This window comes from Zootoca vivipara, chromosome 6 (genome assembly GCF_963506605.1).
Source record: "Zootoca vivipara chromosome 6, rZooViv1.1, whole genome shotgun sequence".
In the NCBI taxonomy this organism is placed as follows: domain Eukaryota; kingdom Metazoa; phylum Chordata; class Lepidosauria; order Squamata; family Lacertidae; genus Zootoca; species Zootoca vivipara.
This window is the reverse complement of record NC_083281.1, coordinates 42,541,555-42,565,380: the sequence shown is the minus strand read 5'-3', so window position 1 is coordinate 42,565,380 and position 23,826 is coordinate 42,541,555. Positions and strand designations below refer to the sequence as shown.

The following is a 23,826-nucleotide window of genomic DNA, read 5'->3' as shown; positions in this document are numbered from 1 at the left end:
CACCTCTTGGCAATTAATTCTTTCAGCTTTCAGAGTTGCTTATGTTGTGTGTAAGCTGGATTTATCAGAAAATCTGATAAATGAGCACAGTACTGTATGTGGATTCCTGACTATCTGAGCTTTCATTTTAAAAAATAAGTACAGTAAATCAGAAGTTACTTTAGTTTCTAGCACTCATGTTTTTGTATGGAAGTCCAGATAAAGATTAAAACTATTGTGTACTTTCCTGAGGAATTGACAAAAGGTAGGAATGGGAGAGAAAGTTGATTCAGTTCACATTTCAAATAGAATGCACCAAATATGCTCTTTCTAAAACATGTGAACTGAAACAGCTTTCCTTTCAAAATTCACAGGTCTCTCTCTGAATTTTGCAGTGCAGTTCTCCAACCACGTAATATGTATAAAAAGGGTAAAGTGTGCATAAGATTCACATATGAAATGCATTATGTTAAGGAGAATTGCTTAGCAAAAAATCTGTAGGTTCGGCAAAATGGCATACAAAAATGTGTATAAATTACAAGAAATTTGCACTAAAATGCTGATTAATTTTCATGGGGACTTTAAAAAATAAAAAAGGCACAATCTGATGTGGAAATGTGGGGAAATGAAAGAAACTGAAAGAAACTAAAATCGATGCATTTTCCCAGCCCTATGTGCAAACTGTCTGCTCGCTTAGGGCTCTTTTTTGAGCAAGCCCTGGCAGGGTGTAAATGAATGATGGTACCATGGGCAGCTGTTCCATGCCAAACTCCCTCTTGCTTCCTGCATTTCAGTTTTAAACCTCCAGTCCAACCATGGGGAAGCAGAACAGCAAGCTGCGCCCAGAGATGCTCCAAGACCTCCGGGAAAACACGGAATTCTCCGACCTGGAGCTCCAGGAGTGGTACAAAGGCTTCCTCAAGGACTGTCCCACCGGCATCCTCAATGTGGAGGAGTTCAAGAAGATCTATGCTAACTTCTTCCCTTACGGTGATGCCTCCAAGTTCGCTGAGCACGTCTTCCGCACCTTCGACACCAACGGTGATGGCACCATTGACTTCCGAGAGTTCATCATCGCCCTGAGTGTCACTTCGCGGGGGAAACTGGAGCAGAAGCTGATGTGGGCTTTTAGCATGTACGACCTGGATGGGAATGGCTACATCAGCCGGGAGGAGATGCTGGAGATTGTGCAGGTAACCTTTGCCCCTCCTCCTCCTTCTCCTCCTCCTTCTCCTCCTCCTCCTCCTCCTCCACACAGGTTCTCCAGCTCCCCCAAAACTTTCCCAGCCATGTCCATAAAAAATACCCCGAGCTCCCTCCATTGTTTCCTGCTTCCTTCAGTTCTGGGTGAAGTTTTTGTATTTCTGTCTTGAAGGTTATCGCTTAAGAAAAACCTATCCGATTTCAACATTGATCTCTTTACCTCTGACAGCTTTTGAAGTTGTTATTTATGCAGCTTACTGCAGTATTTGTAGAACTTACAGTGCTTGGTAATGTTGTCCTAGGAGCATTGTCACGCTTTGCTGGTTTTTAATCTATAAAAAAGGACATGAAAGGTCGAAAGATTGGGAAAATATTGCCTAACAGAAAGTGGGTCAGTTGGGTGTCATTCTAGAGTGAATATTTTGAATAATTTCTTTTATATGACTGACAGGCGGAAAACCACAAGTTGTTTTTATTTCTTTTCTTTTCTTTCCCCCCCCTCTGGTGTTTTCTCTTTCTGTCTTTGATTTTATTTAGATTAGATTAGTTTATTTATTCTGAAAAAGCTTTAATAAAAATTTTATTTTTTAAAAAAAGAGATGTGAAACTGGAAGTTGAAAAAGAAATTGTAACACCAACAGATTCATGTTGTACGTAGGCACAGCACAGAACTTTGGGAAAAAGTGAAAAGTGTGTATGAGCTCAATGCAGACCAAGCTTAGCACTGGGGGCAAGTGCTCCAGCTCATCCACCTCTAAAGCCATCCCTGAGTGTATCAGAGCATCTGCCAACACTTCCCTCCAGCTGTTTTGGACCACAGTTCCCTGCTGCCTGGGGCTGCTGGGAGTTTCTAGAATCATAGAATCTTAGAGTTGGAAGGGTCATCTAGTCAGAGCAGAAACCCAGTCAGTGCAGACTGTCCATGAGTGGACCATGCAGAGGTGCAAAAGGCTATTCTAGTGTCTCGACACCAGGAATGAGTGAATGACCCAGATGTACCCAGTGCAGATCATCAGAGCAGACCAAAACAGCAAATCATGCAGAGAAATGACAGGGAGACTCCTCCATGGTGGGAACTATGGGCTCATGGGAGCTCTTTCAGTGATGAATTTTGTCTGGGAATTGTAGGCTGAAACATTCAGAGGGTCTCAGATAGGCAATGGAAGTCCTAATTACTGATAGTATACTAGAGGCAGCAATAAGGGCTTGAGGATGCATGTCATGAGGTGGGGGAAAGAAAAACAACTTTCCCCTGCACTACATTGGGAGGTGTCAAGTGAAAAGAAAGGAAAAGAGATGCATTCTCCCCCCTCTCCAGAAACATTACCTCCCCCAATATATAGCAATGAAATGCTCGGTTTTAGGGTTTGCTGGAGGCTTGAACAAGAGCTGAAAAGTCACTGCAGCATTTGGTGTAGTTCTCATCTTGGTTGGGATTATTTCAAGCAGCCTTTCTCTTCCCACCTACCACTTACTGTTTGAAGGGAAGTGTTGACATTGTCTTTTTCAACCCCTAAGATGTGTAATGCAGGAGGACCAAAATAGTTCTGGATAACTGGACCCTAAAACTCAACAGTTTCAGAATTGCCCCCTAATTAAAACTGGCCCTCACTGCTTAATCAAATAAAGTTGGTTAATATGCTGATTAAGCTGATCAAAGCTTGCAGTCCTAATTGAAGGAGTGGGCAAATCCACTCTTAAGGGGTAATTAATCTTGAGTATGATGATTTAATCTATGCTTCAGTTGATTAATGCACCAATCTTTAAGATATGTATATAGGCTGTGTTTATCAACAGTATTTGCAGTGGCCCAGAGTAATTCCCTGGAGGTGTGGGTGGGTGGGTGACCTGTCAGTGAAGCCAAGGGGTTTTCTCCAGTTTTGTAGACAGACCTTTCCTTTGTGTCTGCCTGCCTCCCTTCTTCTTTTCCACTCTCACGCTCTCTGTGTGCCTCATTCTCTTTCTCTCCCCCTCTCTCTGTCACTCTCTAAGCGATGCTGCAGATTTAAAGGAGGATACGCCCGACAAAGGAGATAGGAGAACTGCTTTTCATGGAGATTTAATCAGCAAAGGGAGCAGATTAGTTGGGGTGAAGGGTGTGACTGGCTTGCCCCTCGTGGATCCCTCTGTGCCAGGGCACCCGGGGTGCCTTCCTACTCTGGCAACTGCTCACCCCACCCTTCACTGCCCACTAGACGGGGGGGGGCAGGAGGGGTGGAACAGCTGTTCCATTTCTGTGCCACAACAAGATGAAATGAGACATGGAGGCTTTAATCCCGACCAGTGTCAGCAAGTCGAAGGAAGCCCCCCCCCCTCAGTGATTTGGATGGGAAATTAGGCCCATATTGCAAGATGCAAAGCTACAGACCTCTCAAAGGAGCCTCAGGGCACAGTTGTAGAAGAGTCCATCCTTAATAATTTTAGTAGCACTCTTTAAGCATTTTTTTCAGAGGGCTTTGCGGGATTTGTCTTGCAGGTCTTCACAGCTTCTTCCCCATCACCCTCATCATCATTATTCCTATTATTCCTCTTCCCATTTTTCAGGAGATGGAGCCGAGACTGAGGAAACTAGGGACTTGCCAGTGGACACACAGTGAGTCTGTGGCAGGCGTGAGGCTTGGACCCTGTCCCGCTTTTGCCCCACCCCCCTCAGTGCCTTTTGGTTTCATCTTGGCTTTTACCTCATCATCATCTAGATCAGTGTTTCTCAACCTTGGGTCTCCAGCTGCTTTTGGATTACAGTTCCCATCATTCCTGACCACTGGTCTTGCTAGCTAAGGATGATGGGAGTTGTAGTGCAAAAACAGCTGGAGACCCAAGGTTGGGAAACACTGATCTAGATAAGAACTAGATGTTGTTCAGTAAATGGGATGCGTTTGCAGAGGAGCAGAGAGGGACCAGAAGTGCTTAAACATCACATTTCTCCATCCCTTGGTGGTTAAAATTTGGAAGCCTCTTGGGACCCTATGAAGCTACCTCTGACATCTTAGGAATACCCTAAATGGAACTCAGCTGGAAATATCTTTAGTAGGAAAGAGGATGGATTTCACAACACCTTCACCAAGGCTGTTGCAATGGAGGCTTTTTGTGTGTTTAGGACAGCTACAGTCTAGGAGCAGAGACACACTGAACCCCCGACAGACGGGGCAGGTCGGAGCAGGGAAATAGTGGAACAGAAAAGTGCCATGCACCCCCCACATTTCTCCACTTTGTCTCCTCCCCAAACTACTTTTCTTTTCTTCTTCTTTTTTAAAGTAAACTGCATCAGGGACATTAGTTTACACATGTGACACATTAGTGCAAACCAAGGGCTATGTACACACGACTGTTTACTCTGGCTCCAGTGCACTCCTATGACAGGGGTTGGAAGCTGAGTATGTGTGACGTTAGTCACAATCCTGTAGTCTTTTGAGAAATATCCCTGTTTGATATGTTTTTCCTCAAGCCAGCTTTCATCTGATTTGAAAACACAAACCATGGTTTATAGTGAGGTGTGCATTGTTCAGACAGCTGTTGTGCATGCGCAAACAGCAGCTTCGTCAGAAAGGCGTTCAGGTGGGATTGCAGGTTTGGGGAAACAAATTGGGTCATGCGCATCGAGCAAAGATGCTCCTGTCCCTTCTCTGGTGTGTACAGCAATGTGCAAATGCTGCTTGAAATGCAGTGGGGGGGGGAAGCAACCTCACTCCATGTTAAGCCATGAATGTGTTCATAGCCTAGATCTCTCTCCAAGGAGCAGCCCTGGTCCTCAGCAGCTTCCTGGGCTGTGCCCTGGTAAAAACAGGTGGTGGAGCCTGCAGGTTTGGTGGGTCCAACTCTGGTGTCTTTCACAAACTGATGCCCCCCAGATGTTTTGGACTGCAACACACTGGCTGATGGGAGCTGTGGTTCAAAACATCTGGGCACCAGGTTGAGGAATGCTGTCTTACACCCAGAAGAGAATCAGGTTTTATTTCAGCCTGCTGCAGCTGTTGTTCTGGTTCTGTGTCTTTTCAAACCACAATTTACTTTGAACACCCCTCTGCGCAGCCAGAGTGGGGGAGGGAGCAGAAACCCTTTGTAAGTGAACTTGCCTTTGGGGATCCCTTTTTATTCCACGCTGACATGCATTACAGTTGCTTTTGATCCCACCCGAGTTAAAGCACTTGCTTTTTGGGAGAGAACAGGTGGGTTCCCCACAGAAAGCAAGAAATAGTCCAGATTGCTTGCAGGCAGCCGTGAATCTTTTAACTGGGTCTTGGATATTTATAAATTGGAGCTCTGGTGTCCTTGGCAGAGAGAAATTGGAGCACCTGGGAGGGTGGCTTTTTGTGTGTGTATGTGCAGGTGAATTAAAGCTGGGTGTGTTCCAAGATCAGTTGAGGGTCCCATCTACCCATTCCTCTTGAGAGGTGGAAAGAGTAACATCCCCTTTCAGGTTGAAAACCCAGATCTGTGAAGGATCCAGCCATCTGGGGCTGGTAGGAGTTGCAGTCCAGAGCAGTTCAAGAGCACCAGGTTGGGGGAGGCTGACCTCGTAGCAAATGGCTGCCGTGAACTCAGAGACATCAGTGAGGGAGTTGGTTCAGCCAGGTGTTGGAATCCTGGATTTCAAACCTTTATCAAAGATGTGAGAATTCACTGGAAAGGTCATCCTATGTTCCCTATCTAAAAAATGGGAATGACAAGGGCTTGCGATGATGATGATGATGATGATGATGATGATGATAGTAGTAGTGGTGGTGGTGGTAGTGGTGATGATAAGTGCCACAAAATAATCAGAAACCCTCACTTATTTTGGTTTGGTTTGAAGTATCATGGCCATTTCATGGTTGGCCACTCCTGGCCCCTGATCTGTCTACCCGGAGGGGCTTTTGTGGAATTTGCTGTCGGAATGCGCTCCTGGGGGGGACGGCAGACCCCCAGTACCTCTGAGTGTATCCGGGAAGGAACGTCTCTGGAATGGCATTCCCCTTCATTCCAGAGTGCCTCTGTGTGACAGTCCTTGAAAACGTGCACACAGGTCTTCTGGCATTTTGCAGCAAGTAGAAGAAGACATCCATAGGTCTAAAATATGTTTTATTCACACTATATACAGAGGATCCATAATCACGTCTGTGTTCTCCAGCTCAGGCAGAACAAGACTGTTGCATACTGCAAAACTGAAAGTAAAATAACAATAACATGCTCAGACGGAAGAGATAAAACAGTCTTCCGTTCCCACACTCTTCTCAGACATCTCATGTGATTTATACCAATCACACTATCCAGCATTGGGTACTCAAAATCCTAACATTTGCTAAGTACTCACACAGGGCAATGAAACATGGTGAGGAGGAGGGCTTGTGTCCTACTTTTCCTGAGGTTGCTTGGAAGAGTAGCCACGGAGGCTTCCTTAGAAAAAAGAACTCAGCAGGGACTTCCCAGGAAGCATCTTATGAGGTTATAGAAATGCAACACAGCGGCAGCTGGCCTGGGGAGTCTGCCTCTCTCCAGATGTTGCTGCACTCCAGCTCCCAACATCCCTGAACGTTGACCACGCTGTCTGGGACTGATGGGAATTGGAAATCCCACACAACATCCAGAGGATGTCAGGATACTAGAATTCAGGGTCACTAAGCTCCAAAAGCAAGTCACTTAACTTCACACAACATACAGCCAGCTTATGGAACTCATAGCTACAAGGTAGTGGTGTTTGGTTAGTCACTTATACTGACTGAGGGTTTGGCAAATTCACAGAGGATAGCCTTTCTGTTAACAGGTATCTGCAGAAGTAGTATAGGAGAGAGCAGGGGAAAGTGGATGTCGCCTCCAGGTTCTCCTTGGAAGCTCCAGGGCACATCTGTCTCCAGCTGCTGCAGGATGCTGGTGCAATGCCTGTGTTCTTACTGAATTTCCTGCCTAGCTTTATATTGCCCTCTCCTGGTTGCAGGAGAGTATTGCATGTCTGCATTAAGGGTTGCTGCTGCTGCTGCTGTTAGCCTGGGTCTGCCCTCCTGGAATCTGATCTTGCCCCATGCAGGGCAACCATGCAGAAGGGGTGGGGTGGTAGTGGTAGTGGGGAGACTGACAGAGAGACAGAGACATTTCCCCATCTGTCCTTACAGTTTGTTTTCCTCCCCACTGAATCCTGTCCTCAAATGTTTAGAATTAATTACCAATTTCTCCAACCACGCAATGCACACAGCCTCCTGGGAAACAGCAGGCCTGGGTAAAAAAGAAAAGAACATAATTTTTTTAAATGCTGCTTTTTTATTTAATCAAGTCTGCTCTCCTTTCTTCCTTTTGGCCTTCGAGCACTTGGAGATTGCGCAAACATAGTGGCATTTCTCGTTGACTCTTACCCAGGGGGCCTCCACCACTCCTTAGAGAAGCCCGCCCTCCCTTTGGTCTGGCTGGGGCTGATGGGAGTTGTTAGGCATCTGGAGGGCACACAGTTGGGGAAAGCTGGCTTAGGGCAAGGGATGCTAGGGTGGGGAGAGGATTAGACATGCATTAGATGTGGGAAGCTCCGGAGCAAAACCGTGATACCCATAGCCGAGCAGATGGTGCTAGCAGCTCTTGAGTTACCAGCATCGCCCAGCTTGCCCAGACAATGCTGGGGAGGTCAGAGACTGCTCTGAGGGCCCTTCCCCATCAATCCCTGCAATCTGCACTGTGCTGTTAGCCTGGCACACAGGGAGGCTGCTGCATTTCACACTCTTTCTTCTGACCCATGGCAGGAATCTTTGCACAACCTGAAGATCTGAGATAGGCCTGCCGGTGTGTGCTAGTGTTGCATTGGGAAGGTTTTTGTAGAGTTTCTGGCAGACCTTATCATAGGGGCAGCCAATGTGACGCCCTGCAGATATTTTGGACCACAGCTCTTGTCATCCCCAGCTAGCAAGTCCAATGGTTGGAGATGATGGGCGTTGGAGGGAACCACATTGCCCTGCCCTGTCTTAAAATATGAATTCAGAGATGTTTGGAGTTCTCAGCTGCCTGGAAAGGGCAGCCTTTTCCCCTGTAAATATCTCCCCCCCCCCCGCCTGCCGGCAACAATTTCAGAGGTTTGGGGGCTGGTTGTGACTATGCACTTTTAAGAGGAGCCACTTTCTCCATCCTGCATGGCCTTCTCCTCTTTATTGATCTGCCTGAAAGGCAAAATAGAGCTCAAGAGGGAGAACTCCTTGCTTAAGCTGACCGTCCCCGCAGGGCTGCAGCTCGGGATTTGTGTCTCAACTGGTTCCTTGCTCCTTCTCCGCAGGCCATCTACAAAATGGTCTCGTCTGTGATGAAGATGCCTGAAGATGAGTCAACTCCTGAGAAGCGGACGGAGAAAATCTTCCGACAGATGGATACCAATAATGATGGTAAATGAAAGGAGGGAAAGATTAAGAGGCAACCATCATCCTTAAATCCAGAGCTCTTAGATGGAAAGGCAGGCATGCTGATTAAATATATCAGTTGGGGGGGAGAGAGAGAGTGACAGGAGGATGACCCACACAGTGATTTGGCAAAGCTGGAGGTCAAAGGTGGCGGGAGGCAGGGAAGGAAAGCCGAGATGCCTTCCTGCTGCAAGGACAGGTTTTAGCATCTGCTTTGCATGCAGAAGGTCCTAGGTTCAATCCCGAAGCGCATCTCTGTGTAGGATTGGGGAATGCCCCCTGGTCTGAAGCCCTGGAGAAGGAAGATCTCTTCCTGCTAACTCACCTGCAAGGTGGTTGCCACTTTGGGAACTACCAGTCTAGATGGTTTGGACAACTCCCATCAACCACTGCGAGTGCAGCTGTGAGATAGATGACGGGTAGATGGATGGATAGATAGATAGCTCTGGAGCCTACCTATAAATATAATGCAGCAACCTAAGGAAAGCTAAGCAGGTGCTCAGGTGTGGTCACTGGCTGACCTTGGAATCTTGCCATGGGGAAGAGGTAGGATAATAAACAGTAAAACAAGAGGAGAGGTGACAGGAAACCTCTGCATGCTTCTTGTGATGCTGAAAGATGAAAAGCCAGCCTAAAGAGAAATGTTAACTGCACACTGGGTTGGACAAATTGGACATGGCAAATCTTCAATCTCAGGGAATCCCATAAAAGGTGGGGCTCCTGGGAGTCCTGTGCCTTCTCTGTCACCTGTCGCAGGTATGGGCCCTGATCCCCGGTCTGCCGCAGCCGGTCCTGAGCCCATGACGTTCTAGGCTCCCTTCTGGATGGCGTGTTCATTCTGCTCTCCCCTGTCTCTCCTCCCCAGGCAAACTGTCCCTGGAAGAGTTCATCAAGGGCGCCAAGAGTGATCCTTCCATTGTGAGGCTGCTGCAGTGTGACCCCAGCAGCGCCTCCCAGTTCTGAGCGCCCCCCGCCCTGTCTTCCCTGTGCAGCGGCAGCAGCAGGCGGCAGGACAAGGCGGCTTTCGGAAGCGGAGGCGGCACCACCACCACCACCTCACTTGGCTCACGGTCTCTCCCCTCCCCCAAGGAGGTGACCAGCTTCCCAGTTCTCCCCTTGGGGTAACGGACATGTCCCCAAGGAGGCAAACGGCACTGCCGACGTATTTCTGTCTTCTGACTCACAGGTTTCCTCTCTCCCCCTCTCCTGAACACTGTAGTTGTGTGTGAATGTGACACTGATGTGGGGGTGGGGGGCTCCTGCGTGGTCGGGACAGTGGCAGCAAGAAGGTGGAGCACACAGTCCAGCTCATTTCCTGAGGTGTTGGCATTTGGGTTTTGCAAACTGTTTTCCACACCTGACTGCTGCTTGTGATGCACTATAACTGTGACTGCATGTGTGTGTGTGTGTGTGTGCGTGTGTGTACGTCCTTAATTACAGGAGCAGAATATGCTGCCTGGGGTCCAGTTCAGCCTCCTGAGAACCTTGCACTGTCTCTTTCTGTAAGGCAAGCCCTCTAGGATTTGGGGCTGCCAAGGGAGACTCTTGGGAAACTGAATGAAATCTCAGAAGGAAGAAGGAGATGGGGGGGGGTTGTTAAAAGATACGATGGGACAATGAGCAGGACTAGCACTGGTCATTTGCTCAGTACTCTGTGTAGCTGTTGGCTTCTCGACCCTGGCTAGGAGAATATATTACGTATAAAACCGCCGTTGTCAACCTGGTGCCCACCAGATGTATTGGACTACAATTCCCATCAGCCCCAGCCAGCAGTTGTTGGCTGGAGCTCTTGGGCGTTGTCACCCAATAAATCTGGCAGGCGCCAGGTTGGCACAGGCCAATGTAATGTAAGCACAAATATACACGGTCGCATCATTTAGGAGCACCTCTTTCCAGTATAGAGCTAGTATTTTTTCGCCTACACTACATGCAAACCCTGGTTGTTGTCCGATTCACATGGAGCAGTCTCACACTTTTCAAGGGTGCTTGAACGCAAACCAATCCTGTCTCACTGAAAGGTGCTGGGCCTCGATGGCCTTCAGGTGCCCGCAGATCAACATATAAAGAACCTGAGAAGGAATCAGACATTGACAGCATGTAGGGCAATTTATATAGTTGGTTCATTCGTAACCCACACCTTCCTTGTGCGTTTGTTTCAGGAAGGGCAGAGCATCATCCCTGACCTCTGTTCCAAGTGCCACTGAAAGGAATAGCCCAAGCCACCTTCCTTAAGCCTTCCGACATTTGCTGTCTCAGGGGGGCACAGCTTAGAGTACCTGGTGCAGTTGGGGAGAGGGTCCCTTCATCGGACCCTGAAAAGCTGCAAGGGACTCATCTGGGTCTCAAGACTGCCCATAGAGGAACAGCTACAGAAGCCAACCCCTCAACAGCCAAGGTTAGGCATTCACATCCCTTCAGCACTTTCGCATGTCTGTAATTTATTTATCAGTTTTATTTATATCCCAACTCCCTCTCTGAAAGATGTCCAAGACAGGCAGTTATCAACATAAAAACACAACAATCTCCAGTGAATAATAATAATAATAATTAATAATACCCCACAGTCATACAACTCCAGTGTCTACCAATGTCTACCCCCGTCCAATGGCCTGGGCAGATAAAAAGTCTTCAATTTCCTCTTGAGCATAACCAGTTAATCCTTCACCACCATCCTTGTAAGGTAGGCCAATCTTCTCATTCCCTGTTTTACAGATTGAAGGCTGTGAGAGAGCAATGACTCAGTTAAGACCAACGAATGGGTGTGAGATTTGACCCAGTATTAATATGCTCAGTTGGTTAAGAGGCTGGTGCTGATAATGCCAAGGTTGCAGGTTCGATCCCTGTTTGGGACAGCTGCATATTCCTACATTGCAGGGGGTTGGACTAGATGGTCCTCAAGGGTCCCTTCCAACTGTACAATTTGATACACATAGATGGCTCGGATTCAGCTGGCACTAATAAGAGTACAGTACTGAGGCCTCAAAAAACAGACGTGTCGCCCATGTTGCATGTTTCACCATGTGGGGGCGCCAGGCCCCACATTGAACTTCAGTGAGGCAGTTCCTGTTGCTGCATTGTGGGTGAGAGATCAGAAGCAGGCAGCTGGGCTACTGCCTGTGCAGGCTGGCCAGATCTGGCTGCCTCACTTCCCAGCCAAGAACCATGCAGGGCTTGGCCACACAACCCATGGGTGTGTGCTTTGCAAAGAAATAAATGGCAAATCTGGAACCAGGCAATCAAAAGCTGTTCCTTTGCATACATGTGGCCTAGTGAACACCCACCCACATTTCTGCTTCTATGGAGTTCGGCTTTTATTTCTGCTCTTGGGGAGGGCAAGCAGGGAGCAACCATTACCAAGAGCTGAAAGTCCACTTTAAATGAAGGCTGGGGTTCTCAGGGTGTGGCTGGAGACACCGTGGGGAGGGGCTCAGGCAACAGGTATGGCGTGCCCAGATGAACCCCAGCCTACCCAGGAGAACTGTTGCACTAATGAATCAGTCTGCTCCCCACACACTACTCACCCCAATGGTCTTCCAGCTCTGGAATGCCTTTTTGTTAACCCATTCATCTCTAGAAGCATAGAGCATGCCCAGACAACAGCTTTAGACTCACTCCACCCACCACATGTGCACTGAAGTCCATTCTTCCCTGCCCTGCTATTTCAGTGAGTATTTGCAATTGGTGGGGGGGGGGCTCAGTGGACATGGGCTTAGAACTTTAGCAGTAGGTTGGGGAGACTGTGTCCCTGCATGCGTGGCAAGCAGGATTAACTGGGTGAGGAAATGTAAAGGCATCAAGTACAGTGGATGGTACAGCCCACACAACTGTTTCAGAAATGGAGGTCATCATCACAAGCTTGCTGTCCAGCACTAATATCCAAGATGTGATGGAATGTTTTATGCTGTTCTGCGTGGATGAATAGCAGGAAGCTAAAATTGGGGGTTGGCATTCAGAGGGGCCCTGAGAGATGGTGCCCTTTGTAATTGACCCCAAGGCTGGAGAGGAAGCAGAAGGAGCTGTGAGGCAAGAGAAAATGGCCAGTGGGGCAGAAGGTGGTAAGGTTTGGGACCATTTGCCATGGCCTCTGCCAACCTGGTGCACTCCAGATGTTTTGGACTACAACTCCCATCAGCTCCAGCCTCATGCAACCATATGATGCTGAGGCTGATGGAAGTCATAATCCAAAACATAGAGGGCACAAGGTTGGCAGAGACTGATGTACAAGTTGTTTAGCCGATTAATTAGCTGTTTCTTAACCTGTCAGTGGTTAAATTAATGCATTAAATTTAAATTTCCCAATCTTCAATGCAGATGGCCCTTCTAACATACTGAAGGCAGTGTCAGTTTAATTTACAATTTCACAAACAAATGCTACCATGCCTTTTTAGAAGGAAAAGGGCGTCTTCCATAGATCTGTTTTCATTGCCTTCTAAATTAATGCAAAATAGCTTCCAAGAATCAGAGTCTCCCCTGTCAAAATTTGTCCCCCGATTAGTCCAAGGAAGCATTTGTTGATCAATGCCATCCCACCCACCACCCTCCTTCTTCAAAGAGGGCTGTTTGCTCACGACAGAGCTCCAGTCCCCTTTTCTACCTCAGAAACGGCTGAGAGTATTGCCACCCCTCCGCTCCGGAGAAGAATCCAGCTCCACCCCATTGCAGAAATGGAAGCACCAGTCCTTCATCCATCCATCACAGGAGTGCATGCAGGAAGCGGGAGGGGGAAGGGAACCACAGGCATTGTTTGTTTTTAATAGCTTCAAAAATAAAAGGTATTTTTTTGTCTCAGTGCAATGGCCCGCAGAGTCATTTCAGATGCTCACGGGAGCCACGCAGCTCCCTTCATTCCGGAGGAGAGGAGCGCTTGGGGTCGATTTTTCAGCACAAAGCAACCAGAGTGCTAATCAGAGCAGTAAAAGGTTTGTGCCTCGAGGGAGGCCACTGTTCTCCCGCTTCTGGAGCCCAGTTGCTAAGATTTGGGCCTCGCCCACTGCAGAGAGGAAGCACGAGGGGCCACGTCCATGCAGACTGGAGTGAGGCTGGACTGTGAAGCAGAGGAAGATGACACTGCAAGAGTGGAGGTGCTTCCACAAGAGCAGCCGCAATCTGGGCGGCAAGTGGCCTCTAGAGCCGCGCCGTCTCCATGCAGTCCAACCTCAGGAGATTGTGGCCCTCGCAGCTTTCTCTGGTCTCGGGTATGACAATCTGCAAGGAGACCTATAAATCAAAGAGGCCGGAATTAACAACAGTCCAAGTGTGGCAAAACCACTTCATTGCTGTTTCTCAGAATTAACGTGTTGCTGTTTTTATAACCACACAAGGGAAATCTCATGGAAAACAATAGCTCACCAAGGGGGTAAATACTCAAGCTTCTCACATGAGGGAACAGTCATCACATGGCAAACTGGGCAAGGGGGCAGGAGGAGTTCACCAGATCAGGAAGCTCACTTGTCATGACAGTTACCAGTTGTTCACGGGTGGGGGGGGGCAGTTTGTAGATAACAGACGTCTAGATCATTGGACCACATTCCTTTGATTAAAACTTTAATGAGAGTTTGGAACAGATCCCATTGGCATTCATCAGAGTAAATATGGCAGCTAGGTCACCACAGATGTCTGTGATGTGCCGCTGTCTCGTATTTAAACAACTCTGCTGGGCTCAGTTGAAGGTGCTACTTTTTCGGCCTCAGTTTCCCCATGCAAAAAGAGCTTTTAAGCCCTTTGCCTTGATTGCAGGGCAAGACTCACTCAGAACACCAGCTCCAGCATGATAGGGATACTTCTGCAAGATCTTGCAGGAACTTGGGACAGCACTGCAAGAGCATCCCCAAAAAGGCCCACCAAGAGGGCCTTGTGTGCCCCCCCAGCAAGACAGAAAGCTTAAAAACACTCTGCCATTCTTGCATTTCACTTGTGGGACTTCAGCCAGCCGTCCTTCAACCATGTGCGGTTGAAAGAATGCAATTTAAATGTGCATAAGATGCAGTTGTGCTATATCGGTTGCTGGGAATCACAGCAGTCAGGCGCTGCTTTGTGGGCTCCCCAGAAGAGGCAGGATGGCCCCCCTTTGGCCAGATCCAGCAGCCAGGCTCTTATGTGCCAAATCAGGTCACAGTGTCACTGTCCGGGTGGTGTATATGGAGCTGGCACACAGACACACTGGTGCACAAATGATAGAAAGGTTCTGTTATTGGCAGGTATATTGCAAATTAGGTAAGGCCAGAATTAACAAGATGCAAATTTACCAATGAGTTGCAAATTGCTAATTCTTTGACACTGGCCAAATTATTCAGAGGTGGTTCAAAGGCCCCAGAGGGCTTGAATTTGAATATTTGACAAGATTCTGACAGGCGTAATTGGATCCAGGAGTTTCAGGGTCCCAGCTGCATCAGAGGAGAAGGCCAGTATTAAGAGCCTCGGCTGCCCTGCATAATTGCTTTTAGTTTGCAGAGAAAAGGCTCTGCTGCAGACCATTCACCTACCATCTGAAGCTGCCACCATTAATTTGGTGCCCTCTAGATATTCTGGATAGCAGCTTATCATCAGCCTTAGCCAGCACAGCCACCGTCACTGGGACTGATGGGGAGCTGTAGTCCAAAACATCTGGAAGGCATCCAAGCTGGCAAAGGCCAATGTGAAGAATGGAAGCAGGCAACTGACATAACCAGAGGGGCTGGTAGACTCCCACCAGCCAACGAGGCCAGTGGGTTAGGGTTAGAATTGGTGGGGCCCAGCAAACCCTGAAGGGCCACAGATGTTCCCTGCATTGTGGCATTTATTCACTTATTCATTGCATCTATTATACTGCCTTTCTGCCAAGGCACCCTAGGAGGTTAAAAGGGTTAAAACAAATGATATTACATGTAAAGTTGGGTGGGGAAGGGGACAGTCTGGCTAGAGCAGTCCCCAATGTTATCTTCACCTGCCTCCCTTGGTCTCAGATCTTAGATCCTGCCTCCAGTTTATTTGTTTTATTACACAGGTGGGGCACCTCTGGCCCTCCAGATGCTACTGGACTGTCATCAGCCCATCTTAGCCAACAATTGGGGGTTGTAATCCAGAAACTTCTGGAGGTGCAAGGAGCTACAGTATCAGAATTTGGGAGTGGTGGTAGAGTAGAGGAATGGCACACCAAACCCTTCTGCAAAGCACATGATAAAAGGAGACAAGAACCTGAATTAGGAGGGTGGTGCAAGGAGATTTGTACCTTCTTCTTGCGCGTCCGCCTGCGACACAGCCTCAGATTCAGGAGTGCAAGGGTGATCAGGAAGCATCGAATGCTGAAGATGATCTCCACGGCATCCAGGAAGAAGGAGATGCCCCAAAGGACCAAAGCAGAGCTCTGTGGGAAGGGAGGAAAGTGGACCGGGGGGGGTGTGGGCTTCACATTTTTGGAGTCAAAACTCAATGCCTCATAGAACCAAGAAGGCCATTTGTAATCAACCCATGCAATCCAGGGCCAGAGCATATCACAATCCCAGGTGGGGCGACAAGGGAATGCAAGAGATGACCCAGCTAAGGTCTTGCATTAGCTGAATGAGGGTGCATGGACTCTAGAGACTTCTGCAAACTGCAGAGGATCCTCAGCAGGAAAAAGGAACAGTGTTAAAGGGCCCCCAGAGGTTAGGAACTAAACCATGCTAGAACCCTAACCCTACACTAGAAGCCTTTTATAACCCCACCCCCTCCATCTTAGCACCTCTCCCATTGCCTCTTCCAAGAGGTCCCTCATGGCAGGAGCCCACTTGGCAGACTTACGTAGACCCGGGTGGGGTCGAAAGGGCACTCGTGCGCAATCTGGATGATCTCCACGTTGGCAAAGGTGCAACGAGCCAGGAGGGATCGCCCGTTGTTGAGGAATGTGAAGATGATAGCGACAGCCAGCCCCACTGAGCAGAACAGCGAGAGGAGGGCACTGCTGACGCTGAGGGAGAAAACGGCCCATCTCTGCAATGGAGAGAACACAGTGGTGGGTCTGCTAGTCCAAAAGGCCAGGCACACATGGCTTGCTGCAACAGGGAGCAAGGGGTCCGAATCCTACCCAAAGTGACCATGGGGAAGGACACTCTGAGGTTGGGGTGAATCATCTGGGAGCTGAGCACAAAGCTCAGGTTTCTTGGACACCCAAAAACTCCCAGGAACATGCAAAGTATTTGTTTCACTGTTGTGTTTGGGCTCCATTCATTCATTTATATATTTCTAAAAATTTGTGGACAGCTTAATCACCACTCTCTCAAAGCCAAGTTGAGATGCCAGGCATTAAACACGGCACACCTCAAAACCTGCAGCCTGGCTTCTATGCCCGTCCCCTCCCCAAGCCAAGGATTCCCACACAGAAATTGGCACAGCCACTATCCCAGAAAGTGGGTCTGCCCCCCCCCCCGGAGCATCCCCAGGAAGGAGTCAAAGAGATTGCAAGGTAGCAATGTGGAAACCAATCGTTCTTGGGTGGGGCTCTTTCCTCCCCCCACTGTTTCTTGAGCTGCAGCCAGCAGGGATATTTTACAACTTCTGAAGCTATCAAACTTTCCATGCCATCATCTCATATCCTGGGTGGGGCAGGCAGCTGAGCTGACAGTAACTTAAGATAGGAGAGTACCTAGCTGGGGGTGGGTCTCATGAAAAAGAGGGTCCCCTGCCTGAAGGTCAAGGCTTCGATAAACAGCTGGGTGTAACTAAGAGCCTTGAAGGGCTCCTCCACTTGGAAACATGACCTGCCTCTTAAGGGAGATGATTCTGCTCCAAGAGAGGGGTTTCTTACCAGTGATTTCCGGGATACATATCTGGAGAGTACAATTGCTGCTATTCCACAGGAGATTGTCTGCAAAGGGGTGACAGATGACAGGAAATAACACACCGTAAAGAGTTTTACAAGGTTACAAGCTGGGCTGTACGTGTGGGAAACCAAATTCCCAAAATCCAAATGGTGCTTTCAAGGGGCCATATGTGCAAATAAAACACATTTGAGAACTTTGCACCATCTATTTGCACGTGGGGGACTAAAGAAGAGGGCAAAAAAGAGTGCTCCCCCAATTTTGGCTCTGCCCATTCCCACGGTAAACCAGAAGCCCCCAACCTCAAACAGAACACAGGTTCACTACCCTAAAAGCACATCATTTCCCCCACCATAAGAGTGAATAGCAACCATTTACTTGTATGGAAGCCAGGAAAGGGGTTGGTTGACTCAGCTACACCATTGGGGGCGGACTACACTGCAAGATACTACTACAACAACTTTTAATTGCTCTCTGCCAACCATATCCCAAACTGGAGCACATTTAGTTCATTTCCTAGAACTTCAAGGGCACCCTCTCTGAGAAGGCGCATCAGTCTTCCCTCCTCCAGCAAAGACCCTGCAAGAAAAGGCGTACCAAGATGGCAGAGATCACGGTCACAATGTTGGAGATGGCGTACTGCAGGGAAATGGTGTCATGCGGGTTGGCAATGTGCCGCAGCACCGTCCCATGGACCAGAGCGCTGGTGATGAAGTTTAGGTGGCCAATGACTATCAGGATGAGTCCTGTTTTCATCAAGAGCTTCTGGGTGCTGCTGGAATCAAGGTGACCTGAAAGAGAGGAAGGCGAGGTCTTTCTTCCAGGACTGAGTCTGGCTCACAAGCCACTGTTTCACCTAGACCCAGAGCATGGAATGTTGCAAAGTAAAACAAAGCCAGAGGAAAATTATTATTTATTTCACCCTTATTGCCCTGCCCTTCCTCCCATTGGGAGCACAATAAAAGCAAGCTAGTTAGAAATTTAAAAAACCTCCCCCTTTCCATGCCAGGCATCATGTCTCCCTCCCCACGCCAGTACTTACCCGTTCTCTAAACCAGGGGTCAGCAAACTTTTTACGCAGGGGGCCGGTCCACTGTCCCTCAGAGCTTGTGGAGGGCCAGACTATATATGTATATATTTAAAAAACCAAATTCCTATGCACAGTGACAGGGGGGCAAGTAGTCCTCCTCCACACATACACACACACACCAGCCACCTTCTCGGTTTGCCGCTTGCCTCATTCACCGAAGGGCTGGCAGTGGTGGCGCGGAACAGGCTTCCTCCCCGCCTAGAGAAAGAAGGCGTTGTACTTACCTCCCCAGGGGCTGCCGCCACCACTGCCACTGCTGCTGCTTCTCGTGAAGTGGGTAGGCAGAGCGAGCTCATCCATTCCGGTCTCTGGCCCGCAGGAGCACCAGGGTGGTGGCAGCAATGGCGACAGGAGGAAGAGACCGAGCAGCAGCGGCTCTGCCAACCAAACCAGGTGCGGCGTTTGATTGGCAGAGCCACCGCCACTCGTCCTCTTCCTCCCATCACCATCGCCGGGAGTCTCGGCTTCGCAGTAGGTTCTGGCTTCGTGGCACGGGCCGGATTTATGAGCCTGGGGGACCGCATCCGGCCCTCAGGCCTTAGTTTGCCGACCCCTGCTCTAAACCTTAGTTTAGAAAGTTCAGGTCCCTATCATCATAATCTTCCCACATAGGGAGGGGAATTTCTTTCAGCTGCTTGATGGCTGCCTTTATTGCCCTTTTCTGCCCCTTCCCCAATTCTACAGTATCCCTTTTGAAAGGTCACAGAACTACTGTATATAAATGGAGGACGCCAAGTGTGGCTGTGCCACAGATTTGTATAAAAGCATCACGTGAGTTGATATAACATGGCAGTTTTATGTTGATCCTTCCCTAAGAATCCCTAGAATGGAATTTCCCTTCCCTCTTGTACGTGAGTGGTACAGCCCAGCAACCCAGTGCCATGGACTGGTGGGCAATAGTGGGTCACCCTAGTCTAGATTCTGATCTGCCTTTGGTGGGAACAAGATGTGCAGGCAAGCAGATTTTTCTTCATGGCGACGAGGCAAACCACACACCACATGTTCAATGCACAGGGCTCAGGATTCCTCAAACTGTGGGCCTCGGGCCACTTTCAAGTGGGTCTCAGTGCCACAGCCTGTGCAGGACCTCCTCACTTGCCTGCCCTGCTAGAGCCTTTGGGCTGGATTGGACCAAAGGCAGCCTCTCCTGCTGTGTAAAGGCGGCCCCTGGGAGACAGAGAAGTTCAAAGGGGAAGAAGAAAGGAAGGTCTCCTTCCTTTGAAAGGGTCAGGGGTGCTGAAGGAAACTAGAAAGTGAGATAAAAGCTTAAGATTGAAAATGCTATTATCATACAACTTTATAGAGCACTTCACAGCTTAAAGCCAACAAAGTGGGGTCCAGGACAAAAGCAGAAGAAAACACAAGCTTCAGAAGCAACAAAAACAATTCAACAACCAGCAAAACAATTTTATTCAATATAAAAATGATAATCCATAAATGGTTGGGGAAAAGCCTTCCTAAATAACAAGGTATTCAGTAGGTGCCTAAACATCAACACACCAGGCGGCTGCCGGATTTCAGCTGGCCATTTATTCCAGAGAGCTGGAACTCAGACACTAAAGGCCTGTTTCTAGTACAGGCTAAATGCAACTCTGGGGCAAATGGCACTCTCAGTGGTGCCTCATCTGAGAAACACAGTTGCTGGGCAGCAATATAGTGGGCGAGGAGGAAATAGATAGAAATAGAGAGAATGGAAATAGAAAGAAAAGAGGTAAGAGGGAAAAGCTGTTATCGGAGGAATAAACACATATAGAAGATCAAGGGAAGAAAGGCACTGGCAGAGAAAGTTTTTTTGGGGGGTGAGGATAAGGCACATGCTGAGTGTGACAGGAAAATGAGTAAAAATACTTTTACTAGTGTGGCAGAAACAAGGGCAGAAGCTATGAAAGGCCCTTTCAACCCACACATTCAAAACAAGCCATGAGGTCCATTTTGTTCCATCCTGCCTTTGTTTGACAACATTTTAATGCCAGTGATTCTGATTCCTATGTTTCTAACCCCTTTCCAAAGCATTTTAATTGTATCTCCTTTAGTTGCACATCACCTTGGGAGGTCTAAGCCCTAAGGGGGGGGTGGAATATAAATAAATACTTTAAATAAAGAGCTAAAACATTGCAGATTTGGTAGGCTCCTGATTTACAAAGCCTATGCTGTGTTTCAGCTGGAGTTACCACAGACACATACAATATCTCCTGAAAATCAAGATGAAAACAGGATAATTGGAGGGTAAACCATCTCCTTTTAAAGTATTCCAGGGAAGGATCTTGCTTGCTCTGACCGACAGTCCCAAGAGCTGCTGCTAGTCAATGTAGACAGAACTGAGCAAGATGGACCAAGAGCCTGAGTCAGTACTAGGTCCCTGTGTTATGTTCTTATAGCTCAATTGGTAAAGCTTAAAACTCTTAATCTCAGGGTCATGGGTTCAAGCCCCACATTGGGCAAAACATTCCCACATTGCTACGGTAGATGAGCTTCAAAATCCCTTCCAACTCTATAAATCTATTCCTACTGGTGAGCCTGGGGTCCTGCAGATAATATTAGATTCCAACTCCTATCAGCATGGCCAGGGATGATGGGAGTTGTAGTCCAACAACTTCGGTAGAGCCACAGATTCCCTAGCCCTGGGCTACGTGGCCCAAAGGTCTGATGCAGGAGGCTATTGAATGGCTACATCTTGGACCGACTCTATGGTGACACCATGCTAACTCCCCCAGAAGCCTCAGCCAGGCAGGTGGAAGCTTCTGGCAAAACAGTTTTTTTTAAAAAAATCCTGTAAGACTATAGAACAGGTTTTAGGGGACCCACTTTTTGCTGATTTATCACACCATTTGCTTTCTTATGGTGACTTTGTACTTTCATTGTATGTTTGGAGAAAGACAGGATAGAAATGAGACTATAAATCAAGATACACAATGCACTACCATATGCAAAGATATACAAATTGTACTGGAAAATTACACCTTTTCTATTTCCAGCCCCAGTGCATCTTTGCCCATTAACAGCAACCATTTATCTTGCCAGATTGCTGGTGTAGTGCCCAATATACAGAATGATATACATTTTGCTTAATGAAAAATACTGGATATGGGGAGGGAGGGAGCAGCACAATAGGTTAACAGTTGCAAGAGTCAATGGTTAGGAAGGCAAGTTAACCTAACTCAGATGCAGGAACAAGTTTGGAATCATTCTCAATATTCCCCTGTGGTGCTTATCTGTACCTATACAATATTTGCACTGTGTGCATACTTTATTGCTCTTTGGACTGGGGCACAGGGAAGGTCTCTCAGAGGCGTAACTGTAAGCTAGGCCAATGTTGTTCAATCTTGGCTACCCAGGCGCTGTTGTGGACTCCCATCAGCCCCAGTCCCTGAAGCCAATGGGATGATACAAGTTGGCGTTGAACAGTATCTGGGAATCTAAGGTTGAAAAACCATTGGGCTGGGCTGTGTCAGATGGCAGCTGGGAGTCCTGACGAAAGGTACAACTTCTAGACCTCCGGACTTGTCAGGCATTCCAGGCCTCAGAATCAACACTTCTCTTCCAGAAATGGCCGAAGGGAAGGAACCTCAGCTGTGTTGCAGAACAGAAAGATGCAGAGCCACCTTCCACAGATCAAGGCAGAGAGACAGAGAGAGGAGGTGGGGAGACAGAGACACCTTTTCAGAGGGAAAACTTCACACCATTGGATTAAGGGTTTATGGAGAACATTCAGGCATGTTGACTCAAGCGCCATAAGGAAGTCCCGGCAAGGTGGCATTTCCTTTGGAAAACAAGTCTGTGTCTTTAAAGATTAACCACTCGTTAAACAGCAAACAGCAATCAAGGTCATCTTCCTGCCAGAACATCCCAAAGTCTACAGGCTACATACAAGTAGGGTTTTGGGGTGGGAGGAGGGAGAAGGTAAGATTGCAAAGGACATTCAGCATGCTAGTGGTTTAGACTCTTGTTTCTGCTCTTGCAGGTCAATGTGGTAACCGGTGGGGGCAGGTACTTCTCAAGAATATGTTCTGGAAATCATCTTTGTAGACAGGTGATTTCCCAGGGGGCACAAGTGTTTTCTTCACTTGTCAAGATTTCACTTAAGCACCTTAGGGACAGGTGCCTGCCTTTTGGGGCAGGGGGGGATTGTGAAAATTTGTAAAGTCCCATGTGTGCTGATGGTTCCAACGAAAGCTGTTTTTAAATAACAAAAACCACCAAGAGCTGAAGAAAATAGGAGATCAATTTTTATTCTACTAGCCTGCCTTAGGCAAATCACTTTCTCAAACACTATGCCTTGACCTCATATAGTACATGATTCCCCCCCCCATATTATATTAATAAATAAAACCATATACCCAGCATGCAGTTTGGGTGGTGTGTGCATGTGCACACATGTATCCAACCTAAAACTTAATTCTCGTTCCAACTCCCTTGGAATGTCAGGTGCCAAAATTAGGACTAGTAAATCAAGATTTAAACTTGAATAAACATTCACACCACAGCAGGGAGGCATTCTGTCGCATGTACACAATCCAAATCGGTTCCATTGCATACACAAGGATCACAATCCTGCCGCTTATTTGTAAAATGAGGGTCTGGAGCTCAACCCTATTTAGAAGTTGCCCTTTCCCACCCCTCACTATGCCCCCTTAAAACCTAGATTATGTGGTGCTGGAGGGTTGCAGCAAACCTGTGTTGCTGGGAATGTTTTGCATGGGTTGAAATTTGCTCAACATTGTCAACTGTTCTGGAAAGCTCCTGCATCTTGAAAGCCCTATTTAAACGAAATAATAGCCATGTCTTTGCCTTTATCCCTGCTGCACAAGCATGGTGTTTAGGCCTGTGATGGGAGAGCTGAACCCTAGGATCCCTTTGGATGCCACAGAACAGCCTTCGCCAATTTTGTGCCCTCCAGATGTTTTGGGCTGCAACTCCCATCAGTCCCAGGACCAGCACAGCCTTGCTGGCTGACACTAATAGGAGATGTAGTCCACTAGCCAGAGGGTGGCCAGGTTGGCTGCCATTGAAGATGCTGAGCCAAATCTCTTAAGCTGCGTTTGGTTGCATCCTGGGACACTTGGCACTGTTGCAAGGAAGCGTGAAGGTACTGACACCTTTCTAGGGAAGGGAAGTGCCAAGGGTCCGCCCTGCCCCGCTTGCCTTTGACTTTGGAGAGGGGCCAACTCACCCAGCCGACACATCTTTGCAGTTTGGGATCAGGCCATCAAAATACATCTGAGTTAAAGTCCTCTGTTCTTGTTGTCTCTGCAGAGCACCTGGGAGCTGGCCTTGTTGCAGCTGCCGCTGCCTTGGCACTTCTTGACCATCCACCTATTTCGCGCTTCTTCTGGCTGCCGCCTGCCTCTCAGCATCAACCCTCCTCCTCCTCCTCCTGCCCTACAACTGCAATTTGAAATCAGCTCTTCCTGTTTGACCAGCTCTCCAGGCTCTA

At 48.1% G+C, this 23,826-nt stretch overlaps 2 protein-coding genes across 2 annotated transcripts in view; one reads left to right on the top strand and one right to left on the bottom strand.

Moving 5' to 3' along the window:
• HPCA (hippocalcin) overlaps nt 1–10,393 on the top strand; it is a 27,505-nt gene extending 17,112 nt beyond the window's left edge. Inside the window, exons 3-5 of the mRNA XM_035119533.2 lie at nt 774–1,172; nt 8,408–8,513; nt 9,394–10,393. Coding sequence (XP_034975424.1) covers nt 795–1,172; nt 8,408–8,513; nt 9,394–9,491 — 582 coding nt within the window. The 5' untranslated portion in view covers nt 774–794 and the 3' untranslated portion in view covers nt 9,492–10,393. The remainder of the gene's footprint in view (nt 1–773; nt 1,173–8,407; nt 8,514–9,393) is intronic.
• TMEM54 (transmembrane protein 54) lies at nt 10,375–23,826 on the bottom strand. Its single transcript, XM_035119532.2, has 6 exons — nt 23,563–23,826; nt 17,900–18,093; nt 17,290–17,349; nt 16,287–16,475; nt 15,736–15,870; nt 10,375–13,745 (listed from the first exon to the last, which is right to left on the bottom strand). Exons 1-6 carry the CDS (start codon nt 23,573–23,575, stop codon nt 13,653–13,655), a joined length of 684 nt encoding a protein of 227 aa, XP_034975423.1. The 5' UTR covers nt 23,576–23,826; the 3' UTR covers nt 10,375–13,652.

What these genes read in the sequence shown, in the direction of transcription:
- TMEM54 (XM_035119532.2), bottom strand. An exon ending in TCGACCCCACCCGGGTCTAC is followed by an intron (nt 15,871 to 16,286) that starts GTAAGTCTGCCA and finishes CCCTTCCCACAG; the next exon opens with AGCTCTGCTTTGGTCCTTTG. An exon ending in GGCGGACGCGCAAGAAGAAG is followed by an intron (nt 13,746 to 15,735) that starts GTACAAATCTCC and finishes TTTGATTTATAG; the next exon opens with GTCTCCTTGCAGATTGTCAT.